Here is a 13,011-nt window from a genome sequence, read left to right as displayed (position 1 = left end):
TGACTTTCAACGTGATGATTCTATCTTTCAAAAATCATATTCTTGTTCTAGCTTTGAGATGCTGGTGAATACTGTTTGCATAGTATATGTCATACCTAACTGATACCCTTTGTAGTGGAAATAGCTACAACACACACGTGAAATCTCACAGTCACATAATCAACCATTTTACTAAATACAAGCAAATTCTCATTCACATACAGCTAAAGAAAACATTTTTCCACATTTCATTACAATGCACAACAAAGTGAGGAAAAGTTTACAGTACATTTTATTCTGGAATAGGAGACAATCTAATCCAACATGCAGTTGTGGTCTTTGTTACAAGTTAGTTGATCTTTTCTTTTACCTATGTAGTAAAATAGCTTCTAAAGCTTTATCCTTAGTATTGTATTAACACCTGATTTTTTCACACTTATTTTCTAAAACCCACTTATTGCAGTGACAACAGCACTGAATTCTACTAAAGTGATTTTTAAAATTTCTAGAACTTGTTTAAGCAATTAAGCTCAGCCACCTTTGCTGGATCCTGTGCTGAGTATTTTTAAACCTGCCTAAAAAAAATGCAAGGAATGAGAACAGTATACATATAATGTATTTTAGACAAGAAAACTGTAAAGTTTTGTTTCTATACTTTTTTTTTTTTTTGAACTGATAGAATCCACTCAACTCATTTATCCACTGGATAATCTTGCTTTCAGAATCTTCTTAATATAATTAAGTATAGTAGTTGGTGAAACTTTGTCTTAAACCCATTTACCATCTTTTATTTGCCTTCTGAAACCACAAAGCTGGCAACTTAATTACTCCACCCAAGCCAGGTCATGTGGAATGAATGTAGAGATGATGATCGGTTCACTCGTAGTTGATGCTGCAGGTTGGTCCAAGGTGGTTTGTTTCCATAATTTTCATTATTTGGCTGCTTCATTCTGGCTGAAGTAAATTCCCAAACGTTCAGATTCAGTCACATTCATACTGAAGTTCAATATTATATGTCAAAGCAATTTACCATTGTCAGGCCTTCCTATCACAATGGATATGAGAAACCTGACTATTCAGAATTGTTTTCTTACTGTGAAAGGCATGGCTTTTGCCTAGCTCAACTGGCTACAGTCCAAAGAATAATTTAAAGCATGACCTCTCTTCAAGAAGATAATGGAAGCTTAAGCCAACCATTTCAATTTTCTGATGCAATTAGATGTCTGTTCACCTGAGAATTAAGAGCTGACTCTCCAGGATAGCCAAGAATCCAGTGTAGTTATATGGCAAACAGGTGGCTAAGGTCATTGTGAGTTGAGTATTTTATCCCCATCCCACTCCCCATTGCTGTATTTGGTTCCTTTCAATAATATGTCCACTGTGTTTCAGTGATAAGAACACTTGTAGCCCACACAGTTTTAATGTGTTTTGAGTTGTGCAATTATTTACTCATTTAAAGCCCTCTTGTCAATGATACCTGAATTGGCTTTACCTTTTGTTTCATCCCCAGGTTCCCTCAGGATTATAGCTGAGTCGTAAGCAATAAGGAAACATATCCTAACATGTAGAGAACATTTATTTACAGTCATATCTCTTCCAAAGTAAACAAATTAATGACAGCTCATTCATCTGATAGCAGGCACAAGATGATGCAGTGGAACAAGAACTAGGAGTCAGGAGACCTTCCCCTTAGCCAAGTGAATCTCCTGCTTCTTAGTTTACTCTTGTAAAATGGGGAAGAAAACCTCACAGGCCTGTTGTGATGATCAGTAAGTAATTCAAGGGACTGTTTGCAGGGTCACAGCGCCTCTTGTTGGGCAGGTACTCAGCACGGGCTGTTTTCACAGGCAGTCCCTGTACATTGCTGCCAGGTACCTGAAGAGTCAGGCAGGTGACACTCAAGGCATGGTCAGAAGGGACAGAGGGTATGGCATGGATTACACTGTTTCTTCTACTTATATGGTAATTTGCATGGGACAGTTTCTTTCACACTGTTGGTTATTCCATCACAAGGGTGTACATTTTCTGGAATGTGATAACATCAGTATGTATAATGGCCTCCCTTTTCATAGTCACACCAATTTTACTAGAACAGCAGGCCTTGAAAGGGTCATAGTAAATAGCTGGTCCATGCCCCTCATTCTACGGATGAGCTGTTTAGAAGCCAATCGGTACCTTACAACCAAACCCAGCACACGCACTTGGTGTGGGATATTCTCACTGATTAAGTTGATCTCATAGTCATTTTTAGTTTTGCGAATTGTTTCCAATGTGATACTTTTTTCCCCTTTACATATATCTTTATGTTTGTGACCTATGAATGAGCGGAAACACCAACAAATAGTTATTCTGTCTGTGGGTGTATTTTTCTGGAGCCTAGCTCCCCAAACCTCAGCCCCTTGACATGTGATCCACAAAGGGCACATGGAGCAGCCACTGCCCAGAATGGGCCACAAACAGTGCCTGGCCCGTATCAGTAATTCAGTCCCTCGGTCACAGCACCCAGGCTCCCACATCCACCCACCCACAGCCTGTCAGAAACCCCTTGAGAAGGAGGCTCACTTGTATGTAAAATGGAGGTTGAGTCCATTCAGTCACGCAGGGATTCTTTTCATTTTGATCACTTTTAAGTTCAGGTGGGAGAGCATGTTTTGGAAATAAAACAGCTGACTAGCACAAACATCTCCTTTCTGATTTGACAACCTCTTCTGAAGAGTGAACCACATTTGGTACAAATCCACTCTTCACCCCTTCCCATCCCTCCTGGATTGTAATATCCCCCCTTTTAACCAGCTCATATATGTCTCTTGTCAGGTCTGTGAAGGCTTTCTCCACATTAATGGCGTCTCGGGCTGACGTTTCAATGTACTTCATGCCGTACGCAGCAGCCAGTTTCTCTGCCTCGTGGCGAGTCACTTGCCTCTGTGTATCCAGGTCACACTTGTGACCCACCAGAACAAATACAATTTGGTAGGGCTGAACGTGCACTTTGGTCTCTTCTAACCACTCATGGACATTCTGGAAGGACCTGCGGTTGGTAATGTCAAATAAGAGAAGACCACCTACTGAGTTCCTGTAGTAGGCGCGAGTGATGGATCTAAAACACAAGAAAGAAGTAAAGAATAAAGGCCATGCCCAAACTCCTGTACTTCGATGAACTCAGATAGTGTATTCTAGTGTGTCTGGTTACTGACACAGTCCTTTAGTAAAGATGATTTTCTTTTTTTTAAACAATGGAATGCAAATGTCATCTGTAATAATAATAACACATGAATTTTCAACTGGGCAAAACTAAGAGATAGCATCTTCTGGAAAAGAATGCTCATGGCCTTACGGGCATTTTCCCTTGATTCAGGTAGAACTACGGCTCACTCTCCCACCCTGGCAAAATGGGATATCGAAGTCACAGGTTATTATGAAGAAAAGTGAAATAATGAATGTTAAAATGTTCTCTGACCTGGAGAGCTCATGATAAATTCTAGCAGTTGAAAGAGAATTTAAAAAGATTAGAAGTGAATTTATGATAGATGACAGAAAATGTTTATGAGTATATATACGTATGTTGCAATATACTCCATTTTTTCCCATTTATCACTTCTTCTTTAACTCTAAGGGGGTCCTCCATCTCTTCTCTGAGGAGAAACACATTTTGTTTTTTATTTTCTAGGCCATGTAGAAATGGGAAAAATAAGAATGGTCTGCGAAGGTGTCGAGCAGAGTGCCTGTCAGCCCTATTTCCTGACACATTGCAGAGAGGCTGACTCAGGAGCTACCACTGGGACAAACCGCCCAAATAGCAAAAATTTCCCCTTAAAATGATACAACTTATTTAAAGCGGTGTACCTGGAATATTTCTAAAACCTAACCTTTGCTGTACTTAAACAAGAAACGTCCAATATTTTAACTTCTTGAGTTGAGGAGCATACATACGTTAGGGTGCTTTACTTAGAGCATATTAGAGCTTATTAGAGGGTGTCGAACTATTTGCCTCTACAATCACTTGTTTTAGACTACTGTGCTTTTTGATCTATGTCTATTTTTAGGTTTTGTGTCTCCTTCGATGAAAAAGATAAACAATGAGGGACTCAATAGCTTAAGGCTTAGGACAAATGGCCCAGTGATAAGAGAACAAACATTGTCCAGGGACCTACAGTCCAAGCTAGATGATAGTAAGAACAAATGTTACAAACCAGGCAAATCAGCCCTGGAGACTGGAAGCATTTCTAATTCTCTTATGTTTAAAGGTTCATGGAGAATGGTAGGTGTAATCAGAAAATTCAACATGAACAAAGGTTTTGATTCGTGAACAACTTGGTTCAGGAAATTGGTGAGCAAGCTGTAGATCCCTGTGAAAACTCTAAAAGACATTATTATATTAATGGTTTGTGAGTATTTAGAAAGTAACAAAGCCCTTTCTAAACACAATATAGGGCTACATAAAAATTAAAACTTCCATTCATCAAAAAATTTTCTTAAAGTTCAAAGACAAATGACAAACCAGGAGAATATTTTATAACATATATGACAGAAAAGGATAATAATCTATAAAAAAAACTTTCAAATCAATATCACCCAATAAATAATAAGTGGTGGATATGAAGGCTTTTCATACAGAAAGAGATTCCAGTAAACATATAAAAGACACCTTTTTTCACTTCTAATATGAGAAATGTAATCAATTCAAAGTGAACCTGTACAAGGATATTTGTCACAAGTGTTTGTGGAAGTTGGGGGTGGGGTGGGGTGGAGACAAGTTTGTAGTAAACTCTTCTCTCTACTCTTCTTCGACTACCTAACCAGTATTTTCTATGCTCAATTAGTGTTCAATAAATGAATAAATAATCACAAACATATTTGAAAATGAATAAAGGCTATTGAGTCCTTTTGATCTAGTTCCTGCTGCCTTATGTGACTTTAGCTCAAATTGTTCTCTCAAAGTTTTCTGTGTACACTGCTCTCTCTCACTTGTCTTAATACATGCTGTTTTCTGTCCCTGGGCTTTTCCTGTCTTTGCTTGGGTAGTCATCTTCTCCAGGTAGCCTTTTCTGTGTTCAGACATATAATTACACATGATGCATACTACAAAGGAAAGACAAAGGGTTGTAGGAGAAAATTAAACCTGTTCATTGGTTACTCATTATATGCTGAGCGTTATAGTAGGGAGTGGGCATACAAATATGAACTCTTTTGTATAATTGCTGATTATGTATTTCCTCCCACTATGCCAGCACAGAAGTTCTAAGAGGGAAGGGCCTGTGTCTGTTTTGTTTACAAGGCATCCTCTTGTGTGTTTCCTCGGGCTGTTTCCCCAGAAACAAGCTCAGCGCCTGGCATGCAGGGGATGATCTCTGAATGTGTGCTGGTTGCAAGAAGGAATCAATCATCAGTATCTATTTCATATAATTATGTGTATCTCTATATATCTATATCTGTATCTATGTCTATAAGTAGCTATCTCTGTATATCATCTGTCTATACCTGTCAGTTATGTTAGGATGACCTGGAAACGTTTTTGAAAGTAATGTAGCATAAGGACTGAGATTGATAAATTACCGTGATCAATTCCAGCTAGTTTATTAGCCACCAAGGGGCAGATTGGTGGAATTGTGCAAGCAATACGTATTATCGACTGGCCCTCCCTGCTAGGGTGCTTCTTACCCTGCACTGAACTCCCGGCTAGCTGAAGGTGGGCTTGAGCAGAAATCCCCAGACCCTTGGTATCGTCCCTATGGGGCCGCGACCAGGACCAGGAAGTCCTCTTTCCCCAGGGGTTGTTGAAGCCGCGAAGACCCTCCCACTGCTCGCGGCCCCGGCTGCGCTCCCACCTGAACCTTTCTTGACCCGCGGTATCCCAGATCTGGAGCTTGATGCGTTTTCCTGGCTCGATCTCCACCAGACGGGAGAAAAAATCCACTCCCACAGTGGGGTCCGAAACCTGGGCAAAGCGGCCTTCGGTGAAGCGGCGGATCAGACAGGACTTGCCCACCGTGGAATCCCCGATGACAATGAGCCGGAACTGGTATAGCCAGATGGCCTCCATGGCCGGGGATCAGCAGGTCTCCTTGGCCCGGGCCGGCCGTGGGCGGCGAGAGGGGCGCCCAGCCGAGGCCTCGGAGAGCGTGGCTCGGTCCGGATCTAGATCGGCAGCGAGCACATCGCTGGCCTGGGAGCCTGAGGCGAGGTAGGCCCAGGCGCAGGGAGAGCGAAGGAATGGATGCTGCGCTCGCAGAGGTGATGAAATGGCAGCAGCATCAGCACCACGCACTCTGACTCATCACTGACAACCAAGTTACTGTAATCCCGCGCGTAGACGCGACGCCCGGGGCTGCCACACTGTCTGTAAAAGGAGCGCACACAGAAACAGCCGCGGAAAAAAAAATACAGCGCCTTCCTTTCCTTTCTCATTCCTCCACCCACCGCCTCTTCTTAATTTTTTTTCTCTATCTCCAAATAGCAAAAGTAATACCTTTTCATTAAAACTAGCAAAACAATCCAAAATGTACACAAAAAGGTAGATCCATAATTATCTGACCCCTCCCTCCCCAAGATATTAACAGCTTGGGATATATTCTTTCATGTGTATTGCCATGCAAATATATATACACATAAAAATTTATTGCTGTTTGATTTTACAAAGATTGGATCAAATTGCACCATTATTCTGGCATTTGTTTTTTGCAATTAATAAAGAATCATAGACATCCTCCATTTCCAACTCATTTTCCTTTTACCATGACAATGCTGCAATAATGATTCTAAGTATAGTCACACATATGTTATTTGTGTGAGATAGAGTCTTTCAAAACGGACCGGGAAGTCAAAGAGTATGAACATTTTAAATGTAATGGATTTGGGCATCATACATTGTAAAAATACTTAGCAATGTAAATTCTACTTAGCAATATGTGAAAAGGCCATTTCTTCACATTTTTTTCAAGCATCATGTTATAGTCTTTCTGAATTCTTGCCAGTCTGATGTAGTTAAATAAAAAGGTGCTCATTGCTTTGTTTTACATTTCCCTGACTACTAATGAGGTCAATACCATTTCTTGTGCATTGACCATTTGTGTTTCCTCTTCTGGGAATGGCCTCTCCGAATCCTTTGTTCTTTTTTTAAAAAAATATAATCCCTTATCATTGCCTTACTAAATTAAAAAACAGTTTTATTGATATATAATTCACATACCATACTATTCGCTCATTTGAAGTGTACAATTCAATGGTTTTTAGTATAGTCACAGAGTTGTGCAATCCTCACCACAGTCAATTTTAAAATATTTTCATCATCCCCAAAACGGACCCCTACCTTTTAGCCCATCACTCCTCTATCATCCTTCCCTCCTAGCCCTAGGCAACCACTAATCTACTTTCTGTCTCTACAGATTTCCTTATTTGGGACATTTCATACAAAGGGAATTATACAATATGTGACTTCTTTTCATAGAAAATTTTTCTGGCTTTATAACTGGCTTTTTTCACTTACTGTAATGTTTTAAAGGTTCATCCACATTCATTTTTATGACTGAGTAATATTCCACTGTGTGGATGTACCATTTTGGTAATCCATTTATCTATTGATGGACATTTGGGTTGTTTCTACCTTTTGGCTATTATAAATAATGCTGCTCTGATCATTTGTTTACAAATGTCTGTCTGAACACATGTTTGAACTCTTTTGGCTTTGAACCTAGGAGTGGAATTTCTGAGTTCAGTGGTGACTGAATGTTGAATGCTTTGAGGTAATGCCAAACTGTTTTCCATTGTGGCTGCAATGTATGAGGGTTCTTTATTTCTCTGTTTCTTCTCCAACACTTGTTATTTTCTGACTTTTTGACTCTAGACATCCTAGTGGGTGTGAAGCGGTATAGCTCATTGTGGTTTTGATTTGCATTTCCCTGAAGACTAATGGCAATGTGCATATTTTTACATTCTTATTGGCCACTTGTGTATCTTCCTTGAAGAAATGTAGACTCAGATCCTTTCCCCACTTTTAAACTGGGTTATTTGTCTTTTTATTATTGAGTTGTAAGAATTCTTTATACATTCTAGGTACAAGTCCTTTATCACATATATGATTTGTAAATATTTCTCCCACTCTGTGTACCCTTTTTTTTTAAATGAAAAATTTAACTCAAAATAATGCATGCATGCTAAGTACATTGGTATACTCAATACAAAATGATGCTGGAGAGTTTACAAAGTTGGTGATGTAAAACAGTAGTTTCCAAGGAACTTACTCAGACCTTCACAGGGCCCTAGAAAACTTCATTTTTAACAAGAATCCCAAAAGATTCTAGGCCTTAATTAAAAGAGTGGTTTAGGGAAGCACTTGAAACTTTCACTCTGTGTCAGATTACATATACAATAAAAGTAAATTATAAATCATGTAATTGAACAAAAAACTTTTCTTTATAGAAACTATTAAATAGATATCTAAATACAAGATGGATTTTAAAATGAAATGTTATTTGTATTTGTAAAGGTATGTACACTAATCAAAAGCTATACAACATTAACAGCAAATCCAAGTACAAATGAAGATAATCCTCTGAATTCCATGTTTCATTGAGCATCAAAAACCACCAATCTTTTAGTCCTTTTCTTGTACATTATTCTGTATCCACATTCTCTGCATCTGATTGGATCCCTGGATTTTATTTCATTTTCTGTGTGACATTCTCTGCAGATATGTATCATTGGCTGCTGCTTTGGGGGTTGAATGTCCTTTTGGGTGTCCATTGATAGTCCCTCTAAATGCAGCCAGCCAATTCCCTACCCATGTAGCCAGCAGAAACTTCGTACTCTGAACTCTGTGTACCCTTTTTGCACTTTCTTGAAGGTGTCTTTTGAAGCACAGAGTTTTAAATTTTGATGAAATAGAAATTATCTTTTTTTCCCTTTTGTTGCTCATGCTTCTGGTGTCATGTCTAAGAGTACTTTGCCAAATCCAATGTCATGAAGATTCACTCCTAGGCTTTCTTCTAAGATTTTTGTAGTTTTAACTCATACATTTAGGTCTATGCTCTATTTCGAGTTAATTTTTAAATATGCTAGAGGTAGGGATCCAACTTAATTCTTTTATGTATGGATATCTAGTTGTCCAAGCACCATTTGTTGGGAGAGGGTATTCTTTCCCCATTGAATGATTTTGGCACTCTTGTTGAAAATCAATTGACCATAGACTATGGGTTTATTTCTGGACTCTCAATTTTATTCCATTGGTTTGTATGTCTAGTCTTATGCCAGTAACACATTGTCTTGATTATTGTAGCTTTGTAGTAAGTTTTGAAATCAGGAAGTGTGAGTCCTCCTCCTGTGTTCTTTTCCAAGATTGTTTTGGTTATTTGGGGCCTCTTTTAATTCCATATGAATTTTAAGATCAGCTTGTCAATTTCTGCAAATAAGGCAGCTGGGATATTGATTGAGATTTTATTAAATTTATAGATCAATTTGAGGAGTATATTCATCTTAATAAAATAAAATAAAATTTAATTAAGTCTCCTAATGCTTGAACATAGGATGTTTTTCCATATATGTAGGTCTTTTAAAATTTCTTTTAACAATGTTTCTTAGTTTTCAGTTTACAAGTCTTACACTTCTTTTGTTAAGTTATTTCTAAGTATTTTATTCTTTTTGATGCTATTGTGAATGGAGTTGTTTTCTTAATTTTATTTTCAGATTGTTCATTGCAAGTGTATAAAAATACAACAGAGGCTGTTTGTGGTGGATGTGATGGCTTCAAGGTTACTTCATGGAATTGGAGTGCTGGCCATGCAGGACCTCAGGGCCCACGGTCCCAGTGGAGTCACCATGGTGCACTTCATGGCATCTGCAGGTGGTGTTCCTACTGAGACGAGCAGGCAGCTGGGCTGGAGAGGGAGGTCATGATGACTGCATGGAAGGGGCTAGACCCATAAATATGCTAGCCCCACAGGCAACTTCAGGCACCAAAGAAGACCCTAATTTAGTCCCATCTATCACCAACAAGCAAATAGTGGGCTGCATCTTTGAAGAGGACAATAGTGCCTTCATCTGTTTCTGGCTGCACAAAGGTGAGATCCAGTGATGCCCTAGCTGTGGAACCCATTACAAGCTGGTGCCCCACCAGTTGGCCCACTGAGCCTTTGTACTAACTTACTCAAAATGTGCTGTGAAGTGTCTTCCTTCCACTAAAGACTAACCATTGCATTGGCTCCTTCTCCTCCCTCCCCCAAAATACAATAGATTTTTATTTATTTATTTATTTTTATTTTTTTTAAAGATTTTATTTATTTATTTGACAGAGAGAGACACAGTGAGAGAGGGAACACAAGCAGGGGGAGTGGGAGAGGGAGAAGCAGTCCCCCTGCCGAGCAGGGAGCCCGATGTGGGGCTCGATCCCAGGAGCCTGGGACTATGACCTGAGCCGAAGGCAGACGCTTAACGACTGAGCCACCCAGGCGCCCCTGCAATAGATTTTTAATTGATTTTATAATTTCCAATCTTGCCAAACTCATCTACTAGTCCTAATGGTATTTTTTAGGGTATTCCATATGATTTGGTCAAATGGTTTGTCTGCAACTGATCATGTAATCATGAGATGATCATGTGCTTTTTGTTTTTTTATTCTATTGGTATGATGTATTACATTAATTGGTTTTTCGATGTTGAGTTAACCTTGCATTCCTGGTATAAATCCTACTTGATCATGGTGTATAATTTTTTAAATATGTTTTTAGATTTGATTTGCCAGTATTTTGTTGAGGATTTCTGTATCCAACTTCGTAGTATTTATTGGTCTACAGACCAATAAATACAGGTTTTTTTTTTTTTTTTTTTTTATTGTGATGTCCACTCCCGGTCTTAGCATCAGGGTAATATTGGCATCATAACATGAGTTCAGAAGTGTTCCTTCCTCTTCTGCTATTTGGAAGAGTTTGTGAAGAATTGGTTTTAATTCTTTTTAAATGTTTGCTAAAATTTAAGCCAGTTGGGCCTGGGCTTTTCTTTGTAGGTAGTATTTTAATTACTAATTCAATCTCTTCACTTGTCGTAGGTCTATTCAGATTGTCTCTTTCTTCTTCTTTTTAAAATTTTAAATGTATTTTATTTAACCAAATATATCCAAAACTATAATCAATTTTATAATCAGTTACCCAATTTATAAGCAATATAAAATTATGAATGAGATGTTCTATATATTTTTAGTACTAAATCTCAGAAATTTGGTGTGTCTTCTACACCTACAGCACATCTCGACTTGTACCAGCTACATCCTCCCCCTACAACTCCTTCTCAAGACCAGCTGGCTGGTGCCCTAGGCCCCACCCCACCCCCCTCTTAGATTACATCACAAAGCCCACAGGCAGGCAAGTGGGGGCAGATATACCCACCCTGCCTGGTGTGCTCAGATGCTCACATTCTCCCCACCTCAAGGCACCCAAGTTCTAAAAGGAAGTGATGGTCACCACAGAGCCATGGGGGTGGTTGGTCTGCCAGCTGGCCACTGGTGTTAAAAGGCCAGAAGCAGGAGTCTGAAGCCCCTTCGGTCCCTCACCCACAATGGCCCTCCACTCTGGCCACTGTTTCTTTCTTTTTTTTTTTTTTTTTTAAAGATTTTATTTATTTATTTGACAGAGAGAGAGGTAGCGAGAGCAGGAACACAAGCAGGGGGAGTGGGAGAGGGAGAAGCAGGCCTCCCGCCGAGCAGGGAGCCCGATGTGGGACTCGATCCCAGGACCCTGGGATCATGACCTGAGCCGAAGGCAGACGCTTAACGACTGGGCCACCCAGGCGCCCTGGCCACTGTTTCTTGAGTCAGCTTCAGTAGTTTGCATCTTGGTGGGAATTTTTCCATTTCATCTAAGTTATCCAATTTGTTGGCATACACTTGTTCATAGTATATTCCTTTATGATCCTTTTAAATTTTGTAAGGTCAGTAGTAATGTCCCCTCTTTCATTTCTGATTCTAGTAATTTGAGTCTTCTCTCTCTCTCTTTTTCTTGGTCAGTCTAGCTAAAGGTTTGTCAATTTTGTTGATCTTTTCAAAGAACTAACTTTTCTTTTGTTGATTCTATTTTTAATTTACTTTCCATTTCATTTATCTCTGCTATAATCTTTAGTATTTCCTTCCTTCTCTTTGATTTACTTTTAGTTTGCTTATCTTTTTTCCAGTTTCTTAAGGTGTAAGTTAGGTTATTGATTTGAGATCTTCCTTTCTTCTTCTTCTTTTTTTTTTATTAGACAGAGAGAAAGAGAGAGTACAAGCAGGGGGAGCAGCAGGCAGAGGGAGAGGGAGAAGCAGGCTCCCCGCTCAGCAGGGAGCCCGACGTGGGGCTCGATCCCAGGACCCTAGGATCATGACCTGGGCCAAAGGCAGCTGTTTAACCGACTGAGCCACCCAGGCGCCCCAGATCTTCCTTTTTTCTTAACAGAGGCATTTACAGCTATAAATTTCCCTCTGAGCACTGCTTTATCTGCATCCCATAAGTTTTGGTATCTTGTGTATTTGTTTTCATTTATCTCAAAGTATATTCTGATTTCTATTTTGATTTCTTTTTTGAGCCATTTGTTATTTGGGATTGTTTTGTTTAATTTCTATATATTTGTGAGTTTTCCACATTTTTTCCTGCTATTGATTTTTAATTGTATTCCATGTGGTCATAGAACATACTTTATATGGTTTATATCCTCTTAAGTTTCTTGAGGTCATTTTATGGCATACCATATGGGTTTATTCTGGACAATACTCCATGTGCACTGGAGAAAAATGCATATTCTCTTTTTGGGTACAGTGTTCCATATATGTGTCTTAGATCTAGTTGGTTTTTAGTGTTGTCCAAGTCTTCTGTTTTCTTCTTGATCTCCTGTAGAGTTGTCCTAGCCATTATTGGCAGTGGGATGTAAAGTCTTCAACTATTATTGTAGAAATATTTCTTACTTTAATTCCATCAGTTTTTGTCTCATGTAATTTGGAGCTTCGTTGTTGGCTGCTTATATATTTGTAATCACTATACTTCATGATGGATTGATACTTTTATCATTATGAAATAT

At 39.1% G+C, this 13,011-nt stretch overlaps 1 protein-coding gene and 2 pseudogenes across 1 annotated transcript; 1 reads left to right on the top strand and 2 right to left on the bottom strand.

Annotated features, from left to right (window-relative positions):
• Positions 1–253: 253 nt before the first annotated feature.
• RAB39B (RAB39B, member RAS oncogene family) lies at positions 254–6,265 on the bottom strand. Its single transcript, XM_036119680.2, has 2 exons — positions 5,805–6,265; positions 254–3,076 (listed from the first exon to the last, which is right to left on the bottom strand). Exons 1-2 carry the CDS (start codon positions 6,017–6,019, stop codon positions 2,650–2,652), a joined length of 642 nt encoding a protein of 213 aa, XP_035975573.1. The 5' UTR covers positions 6,020–6,265; the 3' UTR covers positions 254–2,649.
• Positions 6,266–7,955: 1,690 nt separating this feature from the next.
• Positions 7,956–8,783, bottom strand: LOC118552920 (DNA-directed RNA polymerases I, II, and III subunit RPABC4 pseudogene; annotated as a pseudogene).
• Positions 8,784–9,624: 841 nt separating this feature from the next.
• Positions 9,625–10,178, top strand: LOC118552918 (cytochrome c oxidase subunit 5B, mitochondrial pseudogene; annotated as a pseudogene).
• Positions 10,179–13,011: the final 2,833 nt, after the last annotated feature.

Source organism: Halichoerus grypus, chromosome X (genome assembly GCF_964656455.1).
Source record: "Halichoerus grypus chromosome X, mHalGry1.hap1.1, whole genome shotgun sequence".
Taxonomy (NCBI): domain Eukaryota; kingdom Metazoa; phylum Chordata; class Mammalia; order Carnivora; family Phocidae; genus Halichoerus; species Halichoerus grypus.
The sequence above is the reverse complement of the archived record's forward strand: the minus strand, read 5'-3'. Positions and strand labels throughout refer to the sequence as shown.